The sequence below is a fragment of the Rhipicephalus microplus genome, chromosome 3 (genome assembly GCF_043290135.1).
Source record: "Rhipicephalus microplus isolate Deutch F79 chromosome 3, USDA_Rmic, whole genome shotgun sequence".
NCBI classification, from domain to species: domain Eukaryota; kingdom Metazoa; phylum Arthropoda; class Arachnida; order Ixodida; family Ixodidae; genus Rhipicephalus; species Rhipicephalus microplus.
In genome coordinates, this window is record NC_134702.1 from 50,102,337 (window position 1) to 50,116,688 (window position 14,352).

The 14,352-nt window shown below is 49.4% G+C and overlaps 1 protein-coding gene across 1 annotated transcript in view; it reads right to left on the reverse strand.

Moving 5' to 3' along the window:
* Positions 1-14,352, reverse strand: part of LOC142803725 (uncharacterized) — a 33,257-nt gene continuing 18,905 nt past the window's right edge. The window contains exon 2 of the mRNA XM_075889480.1: positions 1-14,352. This exon is cut by the window's right edge and continues 16,147 nt beyond it. Within this exon, the coding sequence (XP_075745595.1) occupies positions 188-14,352 (14,165 nt within the window). The 3' untranslated portion in view covers positions 1-187.

The following is a 14,352-nucleotide window of genomic DNA, read 5'->3' on the forward strand; positions in this document are numbered from 1 at the left end:
AAGACAAGGAAGCCTTGCTCTGCCTAGTGAGTTTAATGTCCTGAGGACCAAGGTGCGCTGTTCAATCGCTGATACAGGAATCACGATTCAGTGAGTCTCGATGAGGGAACGTCGTTGAACTACATCGCAAACTGCTTGGATTGAGATGCCCTACACTAATAAAAAAATGAATATGTGCATTTTGCACTCACCTCTTAGTCTTCTTTTCTCTCTTACTCCTGCCCGGTTCCTCGCCCATCGAGCTTTCTACCCTGGCTGGGACACCGAGCTGGGAAATCTCTATCGGTGGTGTAGAAGGTCCCGCAAATGCTTCCACCACTGGCCAGTCTATGCGGGTCACGACGGGCGGACTGTCTTCTCGCATTTGGGTCGAATGCTCCGGCGGCTGCGCTTCGGTGACCATAGTGGCACTGAATTCCATCGGCACAACGGCCACTAGCGTATCCCGAGAGAAGTCGATGGTAAGCGCGTGGAGTTCCGCGTGGATTGAGGCCAGCGGTGTAAGAAAGTCGATTTCGCCGACGGTGGTGAAAAAGTCGGGGTCGTCTGAATACGAGAACGCAGAGTACGCGACGCCATCTTGCACCGCGACCATGGGTTGTCCCACGTCGGTCGGCACCAGAAGTCCCATGTCGGAGGACAGCTGTCGCGAAAGCGGAGCGGCATGTTCCACAGAATGCGCCAAGTCTGGCGCCACTACGGCTTCGATGACGGGACCGTGATCCAGCGAGTGTAGTTCCGATAGCTCGATGCTGACCGCATCCTCGGTTCGCGCTTTCGGCGCCTTCGAAGACGGCACATTGGTGAAGTGCGATTTGGAGTGACTCTCGTAAGGGAGCAACGCAGATGGTTCGCTCTTCGTCGCGGTTTGAGTGATTGCTGTAGGTGACGTATCACGCCGAGCGTCGTTTTCTTTTGGGGCCACATCGGCACTTTGCTCTGAGCGGGGCTTCTTTGGCGGAGGTTCGAGTTCTTCTGGCGACACCCTCAATGTATCGCCGAGATTCGACCTGGACTGGATCGTCGTTTCTTTCGTAGGTTGTGCGCCTTGCTCTGCAGTTGACGCAAAGGTGCCTCCGAGCGTTCTTTCAGGCGTCCTCTGGCCATGCACTTCCGGCATTAATTCCGATTCTCGTTGCTGCACTTCCTTGAATTCTTGGGGTATTTTGTCAGGAATCACGGAAACCCTGTCGCTGTGCTCTGGTTGTATTGTAGCTCGCATTTCACTGTCAGACGCGCTTTGTCCGTGTTCAGCACCTCGAGACACTTTTCCGTATATTTCTCCAGCGAACTCTTTTGGAACACCATCTACCAACGTTTTCACGCTCGGCCCTGTTGAATGTGCTTCAGGTGTGGCGACAACTTCACCAGATGAAGCTTCAGTTAGTTGCACAGTTGATGTTTTCAATATAATCGCGACTTCAGATTGTTGTTCCTCACGTGGCTGGCACGACGTCCTTGTGGCTAGTACTGGGGCTTTCTTGGTCTCGGCCGATTGACTGACATCTGGTAAGTGCGTTTGTTTTACATTGCCATCACTTGCATATTTAGTGGCAAGACTTTCTATGGACGTTGCTCCCACTGGCCCTTCCGATGATCGTTTCATGCTTGTCTCGGACCCAACTCTTTCGGGCAACTCAATCATCAGCTCAGATGAGGCTGATATTTCTTCTAGTTCAACCGATTGTTCAGGCATATGGTGACCTTGTGGGCTAGTTCTGAGAGGGGAAATGTACTGTTTCGATTTGGGAATGAGGGCTTCTTCAGATGTCAAGTCAGTCGACTCTTCATCTTGTGGCTTCGTGACGACCTCGACCTGTGCTTGCAGTTCCTCGCGTTTTTTATGCGGTACTCGTGAAGTAGGCACAGGCGCCTCTTCACTCTCCACCGAAGGCAGCGTAAGCGTTTCCTGTTTTTGAAGTATCTGAGGAACCCGTTCATGTCTTTCTGTGGCGGCAGAGCTCGACGTTTTCCAAAACTTTTCGACCGCTTCTTCGGTTGGTGCTTTCGACGATGAGTCGAACTCGATCCCCTGAAATGTACTTTCGGATCGTTGGCTCGCTAGTTCCTGTGAGTGTTGAGAGGTTTCAAGATCACTTGACCCAGCAAGCTTTCGGTGTTGCGCAGCCATGGCCTCATCACTGCTACGTGCAGATATTTCTCGAAATGTCCCTTCTGCTAACCCCGAGGCTGGAGCTTTTGTGATCTTGTTTACATCCGAGCACGCTCCTTTCTGATAAGCTGTTTCCAATGAAAATTCTTCCGTTCCTCGGGATGGCTCCGCGGTGCTTTGATAATCCGCGCGGCTACGACATTCCACTTCAATTAGGATGTTTGCTTCTTGATATGCCGTTTCTGCTAATGATGTAGCAGATGGGGGCGCTGCAGTTTCGAACTCGGATTCGACTTTCTTGAACCACTGGCGTTCTGAGCTTGGTAATGAGAACTCGTCGGTCGTCGTTGCAGATGGTTCCGCAGCAGCCTGATTTCGCGTACTATCGTGTTCTCTCGCTGCAGAAAGAAACACGTCATCTGACGTCACTTCACTTGACCCCAAGCCTCGAGGTTGCGGCAGAGGCCTCAAATGCTTGTTCGGTGCTGTGGCCGATTCTGCGGTTACCGCATCAGCGGGCCGAATATATGTCATCGCGGAGGAGAACGCGTCGTCAGACGAAACATCAGTCCAACCCTCGCCATGCCGTTTCGTGACGCCCTGAAAGCTCGCTTCCTTTCTGTCTTGTTCCACGACTAGAGCGGCAGGTAACGTTCCATATTGCTCTTGTTGCGGCCTTGCGTTAGGTTCGATTTCTAGAGCCGTCTCTTCAGTATGGTCAAGGTACCTTTCTTCGATTGATTGAAGACCGTCTTTGCGTGGTGGCGGTCTGCGATCTCGCGATGTTCGCGTCTTCGCAAAATTAGGCTCCGTTTCCTCAGACGTTGCTTGCGACTGTTCAGTCAGTTTTAACGATTTTGTAGCGTGCTCGTAGTCTGTAGACATGACGGTGGCTAGACTGTGTGCGGCTGTGGCAAATAATTCTGTAGACGTTGCGTCTGCTAATTCGTCGTAATGTTGTTGCACGGGTGCGCTCGCGCTAGGGCGTGTTCCGGTAGTAAGGGCAGGGCCCTCCGACGTGTCCTGCGATGCCCCCGCGGTGGTGGTTTTATCAAATGTACGGCGGCATTCTACACTGCTCTCATGCGCGAAGGAATAGTCCGGAAAAGTTAAGGACGACTCGGTGGCAAGCGTATCTTGAGCCGTAGATGCAGATTTATTGTTTTCCGGTTCCAGTTCGTGTTCTCCCTGGAGCAAGCCATCTGAATCTGACGCGCGAACGTGACTTGCCAATGATTCAGCTGCATAGAACCCAGACCCGTAATTTGTTGTTTGTTCGTTAGCGGCAGCAGACGTTCTTGTGGCTCCTTGTCTAGTTAGGTTTTTACTGGTTTCAGGCTGCGCTACGGTAGAAGATTGTTGATCGTACAACGGCGACAGGTCAGGAGTGACGCTAGTCGGGTGAATTGGGGCCGGCGCAGATTTGACAGTCGTTCCAGTTTCTATGGATTGAGGCTCATAAAGATAGTCTAATTTGTACTCTGATGGCCGAACGTCATTTGCGTTGGCAGCATTACTCGGTGCACTCGCTGCTTCTTTTTGTTGATCCGTTATTCTACCCACAGACTTTGAAGTTTCGCGACGAGCTTCTGACCTAAAAAATTCCGGTACGTACATGTATTCTAGGAAATATTTTGGATGCTGTTCGCATTCCGGTGTTGCGACTGGCAAATTAGACTCCTCAGCTGGTCCAGCTGTTGACAAATCATCGGCTGTGTACGCGTGTGTAAGAGCAGCGGTCGCAGCTTGCCCGGCTTTTTCCTTCATAAAATCAGGTATATACAAGCACTCTAGTTCGTACCGTGGTGACGGCGCCACATGAACTTCGCCAGGCAGCGGTTTTGAGACACCTGCGTCGGCCTGGCCCAGAAGCTTTTCATGTTTCATATCTGAGCTAGATAACTTTACTTCAGGTTTGTCGAATATGTGCAGCTCTTGTGGTGGGTTGTCCTCCGAATCAACCTTATCCTTGTCAAATTTATCCAGCGGGATACTCTCGTTGATATCTTGGTATGCCGATTTGCCTTTAGACGCCCCTTCGGTCACCACGTCCTGTTCGATAGCAGCGAGTGGTTCCAGCGCGGAACTTTCGCTGGAATACATTTGGTAGCTGGGACTACCGCGATGAATAGGGACTGGCTCGAGCACTATCTTCTTGTAAGCGCGGTGCGGCTCTGGCGAGCTTGACTTACTACGAGACACTGGTTCGGACTCAACAGAAGGCGCAGTATGTTTGAGGTCGGGTGTCGAAGCATCGTCAAGGAGTTTGTACATCAAGGAACAAGGATGCACAATAAACGGCCCTTCAGGAACTTCGGGTTCTACCTGCAGTGGACTCTCCTCGCTAGCTGTGATTTCCTTGAAGCTATGCTTTAGCGAAGACAATTGTTCGTCGGAAGAAGCGTGCTTTCTGGAAGACTCGATGTGACCCTTTTCTTCAAGTGCACTGCCTTGATCGTGTTGCTTAAGGGACTCCTTCTTGTAGTTCTGCTGATGCTTGTGTTCTGGAGTTTTTTTCAATGTGGGCTGAGGTGCCGTGTATAGTGTTGAACCTGAAGCGGCTCTATCCTCAGCGGAAGCCTGAGCGCTCGATTCCGTCGGCCGTTGGGTCCCGAACTTGCTAGCAGTGACTGAGGCTGGTGAGTTTCCGTCCTCGTGATCTGGCGGTCTTCGCGCCTCGACTGCTGCATTCCACGACGGCTTCGCCTTTTCCGACTGACGCCTCTGGGTAGTCATTCCATCGGTGCGATGCCGCTGCGCTTCCTCTCCGGAAGACTGTGGACTTATAGGAAAGTCAGCTTCTTCCACAGACGGTGCGTCTGAAACCGAGCGCAGCACCGTCATCTCAACAACATTCCTTGGGCGGGGAGCGGCGCCTTTCGCACCGAAGGTGTAGCGTGTGGTCACGACCTCGGTCTCCTCGGCAGACGGAATGTCTGCCATGTCAGCCGCCTTCATAACGGTTCTAGCATCAATCTTCCGCGGTGGCGATCCGATGCCCATCGGTGGGTGGAAACCCAACTCTAATTCGTCGACTGAAGGTAGTTCATCCACGAAGTCTCTCTCTACAGGCCGCGAGCAAGGACTGCGCGTTCGCTTCTGGCGACCTGCTTGAGGCTGCTCTTGGTCCGTCGCAAGTGGAACAAGCTTTCCTGCTTCTTCCTCGGTAGCGGTGGGCTCGGGCCGCAACGAGGCAATCATTTCGGCCTCGACAACCTCTAATCTCCGGCGTTCAGTCTCGCTCAAAAACTGCTTCAGGATTACGTCATTTCGGATAGAACTTCTGACAAGCTTCTTTGACTGTGGGTCTCCGTCAGTAGACTCCCCCCTCTTGGCTGGCTTCGAGGGCTTCAAGATTTGAAAGGTCTCCTTGACGCACGTCTCCTTTTTGACGTGGGTCGTGACGAACCGATCGTCGTCCATGCCCGACGCCTTTTTCTTTTCTTCCTGGGAGCGCGATTCATCGATGCTTGTCGCAGAATACGTCTGCCTTCCACGTTTGAACAAGCAAGAGGGCACGGACTCGCCGTACTGCATCTCTTCGTCCCTCTCGCTTCGAAGTACAATCGTCCTTGTTATAAATTCGGCAGACTTGTTTTCGTCGTCCGAGTTTTCACGAGAAGCAGCTGATGAAAAGTCTTCCGACGCTATGGGTTCGATGTATTCAAGTTTCTCTTTCATATGAGTAATCTTCTCCGTTGTTAAGACGTCGAGGCTATCTTTGGAAGTATTCGTCTTCCGTCCCACAGCAGAAGTCTTTGACGAAGTTTCGTCGTATGCCCCGTTCTCTTTCGTCGACGATAGAAGTCTCTGAAAAAGCTCGACCGTTGTGACATCGCGAAGGATTCTTCTCGTGATGGCGTCAGCGGGAATTGAGAATGAGCTAACGTCGGATGACGATGAGCTACGCCGCACCTTTCCGGCCGAGCCTTTCCCTGCTCCCGACAGCTGTTGCTCTGGAGGAAAAGGCAGCCGGTCAAATTCCAGCTTTATTTTTTCGAGGTCGGCATCGCAGGGAATTTCGGTTTGCCCGAAAGCCTCAGTGAATCGAGAGAAGTAGAAAAGTCCGTTTGTGATATCATCTTGTAGCAAGCGCGGCTGACCTTTTATCGATTCGGATGTGACCGGTATCTGAACAAGCGAAGTATTCCCAGTTTCCTCCGTGCTTGACTTCTCGGCAATTTCCTTTCTCTCTGCCCTGCTTGCAGCAACCGACAAGCTAGACTTCGAATACCCTGCGTCGCCGGGGACCTCTGCGGTGGTAGGCATTTGCTTCGCTGTTTCCATGTCAATATACTCAGTGCTTTCGATCACAGGTGTTTTTTCGTCACTTGAAGATATGTGCGGAGCACTACTACTTCCAGAAACAATCTGATCTGGAATGCTGGAATCTCTTAAGTATGAGCCATGTGTCCTAGATACCTGATCAACGCTTCCCTTTGTGGCTCGTTCCAAATGGGTGCCGTATTCTGCCTGATCTTCTCGTGTTCTTGGACATTCGTTCAGTGGTTCCCGTACAATGAAATCGGCAGCAGTGGACCATTCTGCTTCATACCCTCGACAAGGAAGTACGTGCTTTACAGCCGGCATGGCACTTTTAGTATAACATGGCTTCACTTCTAGAGTAGCAGGCAGTTCTCGCTTCATCAAGTCTGGCACGTAAAGGTACTCCGGTTCGTAAGGTGGAGGCTCTACATAAAGCACCCCGGCAGGCCTCACAGCCTGTAACGCTCCTTGTGCTACTTGAGCTGTAGCTGCTCCCGATGGTTCTCGTGTCATAAAGTCGGGTGTATACCTGTATTCCATTTCGTAGTTTGGCGGTAGCACTTTCGCATGCTCAGCCATTTCCGGCGTGCAAACTTGATGATGCTGTGCCCTCTCCCTCTCAAGTGGTTTTACACGAGGTTTCCTGTAAGCTGGATCTGGTACGTAGGAGAACTCAAGCTCATAATCAATAGGTATTGTATGCTTTATTGCCGTCACCGCAGCTTCTATAGCGATTGGTTCCTTTTCTTTTGCAACACTACTGGGACTCTCTCGAGAAAAGAATTCTGGCACGTAGAGGTACTCTAGTTCGTAAGGTGGAGGCTCTACGTAAAGCACACTGGCTGGTCTCACAGCCTGGAGAGCTCCCTCCTGCGCTAGTTGAAGTGGAGCTGCTTTCGACGGTTCTCGTGTCATAAAATCTGGTATATATCTGTACTCCAATTGGTAGCTGGGATGTCGGACTTTCGCATATTTAGTCACTTCCGGCTTAGAGACTTCAGAAGGTTTGGTCTTCTCCCTCTCAAGTGATTCTACATGAGGTTTCCTGTAAGTTAGATTTGGTACGTAGGGGAACTCAAGTTCATAATCAGTAGGTATTGTATGCTTTATTGCCGTCACCGCAGCTTCTATAGCGACTGGTTCCTTTTCTTTTGCAACAGTAGTAGGCCTCTCTCGAGCCAGGAATTCTGGCACATAGAGGTACTCTAGTTCGTAAGGTGGAGGCTCTACATTACGCACACCGGCTGGTCTCACAGCCTGGAGAGCTCCCTCTTGTTCTACTTGAAGTGTAGCTGCTTTCGACGGTTCTCGTGCCATAAAATCGGGTATATATCTGTATTCCAATTGGTAGCTCGGAGGTCGGACTTTCAAATATTCAGCCACTTCCGGCTTGGAGACTTCAGGAGGCTTGGTCGTCTTCTCCTCAAGTGCTTCGGCATGAGGTGTCCTGTAAGTTAGATCTGGTACGTAGGGGTACTCAAGTTCATAATCAGTAGGTATTGTATGCTTTATTGCCATCACCGCAGCTTCTATAACGACTGGTCCCTTTTCTCTCACAACAGTAGTAGGCTTCTCTCTAGCAAAGAATTCTGGCACGTAGAGGTACTCTAGTTCGTAAGGTGGAGGCTCTACATAAAGCACACCAGGTGGTCTCACAGCTTGGAGAGCTCCCGCTTGTGCTACTTGAAGTGTAGCTGCTTTCGACGGTTCTCGTGTCATAGAATCGGGTATATATCTGTATTCCAATTGGTAGCGCGGAGGTCGGACTTTCAAATATTCAGCCACTTCCGGCTTGGAGACTTCAGGAGGCTTGGTCGTCTTCTCCTCAAGTGCTTCTGCATGAGGTGTCCTGTAAGTTAGACCTGGTACGTAAGGGTACTCAAGTTCATAATCAGTTGGTATTGTATGCTTTATTGCCATCACCGCAGCTTCTATAGCGACTGGTCCATCTTCTATAGCGACTGGTCCCGTTTCTCTCACAACAGTAGTAGGCTTCTCTCTAGCCAGGAATTCTGGCACGTAGAGGTACTCTAGTTCGTAAGGTGGAGGCTCTACATAAAGCACACCAGGTGGTCTCACAGCTTGGAGAGCTCCCGCTTGTGCTACTTGAAGTGTAGCTGCTTTCGACGGTTCTCGTGTCATAGAATCGGGTATATATCTGTATTCCAATTGGTAGCGCGGAGGTCGGACTTTCAAATATTCAGCCACTTCCGGCTTGGAGACTTCAGGAGGCTTGGTCGTCTTCTCCTCAAGTGCTTCTGCATGAGGTGTCCTGTAAGTTAGACCTGGTACGTAAGGGTACTCAAGTTCATAATCAGTTGGTATTGTATGCTTTATTGCCATCACCGCAGCTTCTATAGCGACTGGTCCATCTTCTATAGCGACTGGTCCCGTTTCTCTCACAACAGTAGTAGGCTTCTCTCTAGCCAGGAATTCTGGCACGTAGAGGTACTCTAGTTCGTAAGGTGGAGGCTCTACATAACGCACACCGGCTGGTCTCACAGCCTGGAGAGCTTCTTGTTTAGCTATTAAAGAAATAACTTCTCCCGATTGTTCACGTGTCATAAACTCTGGTACATACATGTATTCCAATTGATAAGTTGGAGTATATACATTGGCATGTTCAGACACTTCAAATGAGAAAACCTCAGTTCTTTCTGCTTTCTCTTTCACGCCATGTTCTACGTGAAGTCTACGTGAAATATCTCTTGCATCTGGTGATTCAACTTGATAACCAACAGGAAGCGTTGGATGTTGTGTGGTTAACACAGTGGCTTCTTCAGTGGCTACTTCCTTTTCTTTTACACGAATGGTAGTTGGTCTCTCTCTCGCCATAAATTGTGGCACGTAGACGTACTCTAGTTGGTAAGGTGGAGGCTCAACATAAAGCACCCCGGCTGGTCTCGCTGCCTGGAGTGCTCCTTCTTGCGCTACTTGAGGTGTAGCGGCTCCCGATGGTTCAGGTATCATAAAGCTAGGTATATACCTATATTCCAATTCGTATCTTGGAGGTTGTGTTTTGGCACATTCGGGGACTCCCTTTATCGAAATTTCCAGAGGATGCGTCTTCTCCCTCTCAAGAGATTCTATATGAGGTTTTCCGTGGGCCTGATCATCTATGTAGGGTAACTCAACTTGATAACCAGGTGGAGTTGGGTGCTTTACGACCGTAACCGCCGCTTCTATAGCGACTGGTTCCTCTTTTCTTACAGGCACAGTAGTAGGCTCCTCTCTAGCCATAAATTCAGGCACGTAGGGATACTCCAGTTCGTAGGGTAGAGGCTGAGCATAAAATGCACCGACAGGTTTCACAGCCTGGAGTGGTCGCTTCTGCACTACTTCAGGTACAGCTGCACCCGACGGTTCACGCGTCATAAAGTCGGGTATATACCCGTATTCCAATTCGTAGCTTGGAGGTTGGGCTTTGGCATATTCAGCTAGTTCCACCTTAGAAATTTCGGGAGGTTGTCTCTTCTTCTCTGGTGCTTCTTCATGAAGTTTCTTGTAAGTTAGATCTGGTATGCAGGGGAACTCATCCTCATAACCAGGTGGTATTGCACGCTTTATTGCTGTCACTGCAGCTTCTATAGCGACTTGTTCATTTTCTCTTAAATTGGCAGTGGGAGGCTCCAATTGTGCTATAAATTCAGGCACGTAGATGTACTCGAGCTGGTAAGATGGAGGCTCAACATAAACCACACCGGCTGCTCTTGCAGCCTGGAGAACTCCTTCTTGCGCTGCTTGAGCTGTAGCTGCTCCCGACGGCTCTCGTGTCATAAAGTCGGGTATATACTTGTATTCCAATTCGTAGCTTGGTGGTAAGGCTTTCGCATACTCAGCCACTTCAGGCTCGGAAACTAGAGGATGCTCTTCCTTCTCCATCTCATGTGCTTCTACATGAGGTTTCCCGTAAGTTAGGTCTTGTTCGTAGGGCAACTCAACATCATAAGCAGGTGGTGTTGTATGCTTTATGACCGTCCCCGCAGCTTCTATAGGGACTGGTTCTTTTTGTTTTAAATGGACAGATGGAGGTTCCACTTTTACTGTAAATTCAGGCACGTAGAGGTACTCAAGTTCATAAGGTGGAGGTTCTACATAAGGCACGCCGGCAGGTCTCACAGCCTGTAGCGCTCCTTGTTGTGCTACTTGAGCTGTAGCTGCTCCCGATGGCTCTCGTGCCATAAAATCGGGTATATTTATGTATTCTAATTCGTAGCTTGGCGGTAGCAATTTCGCATACTCTGCCACTTCTGGCTTGGAAACTTGAGGATGTTGTGCCTTCTTCACCTCATGGGCTTCTACATGAGGTTTCCCGTAAGTTAGATGTTGTACATAGGGCGACTCAACTTCATAAGCAGGTGGTGTTGTACGCTTTATGACCGTCACCGCAGCTTCTATAGGGACTGGTTCTTTTTCATTTAAAGGGACAGCTGGAGGCTCCACTTTTGTCTTAAATTCAGGCACGTAGAGGTACTCAAGTTCGTAAGGTGGAGGCTCTACATAAACCACACCGGCAGGTCTCACAGCCTGTAGCGCTCCTTCTTGTGCTGCTTGAGCTGTAGCTTCTCTCGACGGCTCTCGTGTCACAAAGTCGGGTATATACCTGTATTCCAATTCGTAGCTTGGCGGTCGCACTTCGTTATACTCAGCCACTTTAGGCTTGGAAACTTCCGGAGGTTGTGTCTTATCCATCTCATGTGCTTCTACATGAGGTTTCCTGTAAGTTAGGTCTTGTTCGTAGGGCAACTCAACTTCATAAGCAGGTGGTGTTGTACGCTTTATGACTGTCAATGCGGCTTCTATAGGGACTGGTTCTTTTTCTTTTAAATGGACAGATGGAGGCTCCATTTTTGCCTTAAATTCAGGCACGTAGAGGTACTCAAGTTCGTAAGGTGGAGGCTCTACATAAACGACACCGGCAGGTCTCACAGCCTGTAGCGCCCCTTCTTGTGGTACTTGAGCTGTAGCTGATCCCGATGGCTCTCGTGTCATAAAGTCGTGTACATACCTGTATTCCAATTCGTAGCTTGGTGGTAGCACTGTCGCATACTTAGCCACTTCTGGCTTGGAAACTTCCGGAGGTTGTGTCTTCTCTATCTCATGTGCTTCTACATGAGGTTTCCAGTAAGTTAGGTGTTGTTCGCAGGGCAACTCAACTTCATAAGCAGGTGGTGTTGTACTCTTTATGACCATCAACGCGGCTTCTATACGAACTGGTTCTTTTTCTTTTAAATGGACAGTTGGAGGCTCCACTTTTGTCTTAAATTCAGGCACGTAGTGGTACTCAAGTTCGTAAGGTGGAGGCTCTACATAAACCACACCGGCAGGTCTCACAGCCTGTAGCGCTCCATCTTGTGCTACTTCAGCTGTAGCTGCTTCCGACGGCTGTAGTGTCATAAAGTCGGGTATATTCCTGTATTCCAATTCGTAGCTTGGCGGTTGCACTTTGGTATACTCAGCCACTTTAGGCTTGGAAACTTTCGGAGGTTGTGTCTTCTCCATCTCATGTGCTTCTGCATGAGGTTTCCCGTAAGTTAGATGTTGTACATAGGGCGACTCAACTTCATAAGCAGGTGGTGTTGTACGCTTTATGACAGTCACCGCGGCTTCTATACGAACTGGTTCTTTTTCTTTTAAATGGACAGTTGGAGGCTCCACTTTTTTCTTAAATTCAGGCACGTAGAGGTACTCAAGTTCGTAAGGTGGAGGCTCCACATAAATGACACCGGCAGGTCTCACAGCCTGTAGCGCTCCTTCTTGTGCTACTTGAGCTGTAGCTGCTCCCGATGGCTCTTGTGTCATAAAGTCGGGTATAAACCTGTATTTCAATTCGTAGCTTGGCGGTAGCACTTTCGCATACTCAGCCACTTCTGGCTTGGAAACTTGAGGGTGTTGTTCCTTCTCCATCTCATGTGCTTCTACATGAGGTTTCCCGTAAGTTAGGTCTTGTTCGTAGGGCAACTCAACATCATAAGCAGGTGGTGTTGTATGCTTTATGACCGTCCCCGCAGCTTCTATAGGGACTGGTTCTTTTTGTTTTAAATGGACAGATGGAGGTTCCACTTTTGCTGTAAATTCAGGCACGTAGAGGTACTCAAGTTCATAAGGTGGAGGTTCTACATAAGGCACGCCGGCAGGTCTCACAGCCTGTAGCGCTCCTTGTTGTGCTACTTGTGCTGTAGCTGCTCCCGATGGCTCTCGTGCCATAAAGTCGGGTATATTTATGTATTCTAATTCGTAGCTTGGCGGTAGCAATTTCGCATACTCAGCCACTTTAGGCTTGGAAACTTCCGGAGGTTGTGTCTTATCCATCTCATGTGCTTCTACATGAGGTTTCCTGTAAGTTAGGTCTTGTTCGTAGGGCAACTCAACTTCATAAGCAGGTGGTGTTGTACGCTTTATGACTGTCAATGCGGCTTCTATAGGGACTGGTTCTTTTTCTTTTAAATGGACAGCTGGAGGCTCCACTTTTGTCTTAAATTCAGGCACGTAGAGGTACTCAAGTTCGTAAGGTGGAGGCTCTACATAAACCACACCGGCAGGTCTCACAGCCTGTAGCGCTCCTTCTTGTGCTACTTCAGCTGTAGCTGCTTCCGACGGCTGTAGTGTCATAAAGTCGGGTATATTCCTGTATTCAAATTCGTAGCTTGGCGGTTGCACTTTGGTATACTCAGCCACTTTAGGCTTGGAAACTTTCGGAGGTTGTGTCTTCTCCATCTCATGTGCTTCTACATGAGGTTTCCCGTAAGTTAGATGTTGTACATAGGGCGACTCAACTTCATAAGCAGGTGGTGTTGTACGCTTTATGACAGTCACCGCGGCTTCTATACGAACTGGTTCTTTTTCTTTTAAATGGACAGTTGGAGGCTCCACTTTTTTCTTAAATTCAGGCACGTAGAGGTACTCAAGTTCGTAAGGTGGAGGCTCCACATAAATGACACCGGCAGGTCTCACAGCCTGTAGCACTCCTTCTTGTGCTACTTGAGCTGTAGCTGCTCCCGATGGCTCTTGTGTCATAAAGTCGGGTATAAACCTGTATTTCAATTCGTAGCTTGGCGGTAGCACTTTCGCATACTCAGCCACGTCTGGCTTGGAAACTTGAGGGTGTTGTGCCTTGTCAAGTTCATGTACTTCTACATGAGGTTTTCCGTAAGTTAGGTCTTGTTCGTAGGGCAACTCAACTTCATAAGCAGGTGGCGTTGTACGCTTTATGACCGTCACCGTGGCTTCTATAGGGACTGGTTCTTTTTCTTTTAAATGGACAGATGGAGGCTCCATTTTTGCCTTTAATTCAGGCACGTAGAGGTACTCAAGTTCGTAAGGTGTAGGCTCTACATAAACCACACCGGCAGGTCTCACAGCCTGTAGCGCCCCTTCTTGTGGTACTTGAGCTGTAGCTGATCCCGATGGCTCTCGTGTCATAAAGTCGGGTATATTCCTGTATTCCCATTCGTAGCTTGGCGGTTGCACTTTGGTATACTCAGCCACTTTAGGCTTGGAAACTTCCGGAGGTTGTGTCTTCTCCATCTCATGTGCTTCTACATAAGGTTTCCCGTAAGTTAGGTCTTCTTCGTAGGGCAACTCAACTTTATAAGCAGGTGGCGTTGTACGCTTTATGACCGTCACAGCGGCTTCTATAGGGACTGGTTCTTTTTCTTTTAAATGGACAGTTGGAGGCTCCACTTTTGCCTTAAATTCAGGCACGTAGAGGTACTCAAGTTCGTAAGGTGGAGGCTCCACATAAACGACACCGGCAGGTCTCACAGCCTGTAGCGCCTCTTCTTGTGGTACTTGAGCTGTAGTTGATCCCGATGGCTCTCGTGTCATAAAGTCGTGTACATACCTGTATTTCAATTCGTAGCTTGGTGGTAGCACTTTCGCATACTCAGCCACTTCTGGCTTGGAAACTTGGGGATGTTGTGCCTTCTCCATCTCATGTGCTTCTACATAAGGTTTCCCGTAAGTTAGGCCTT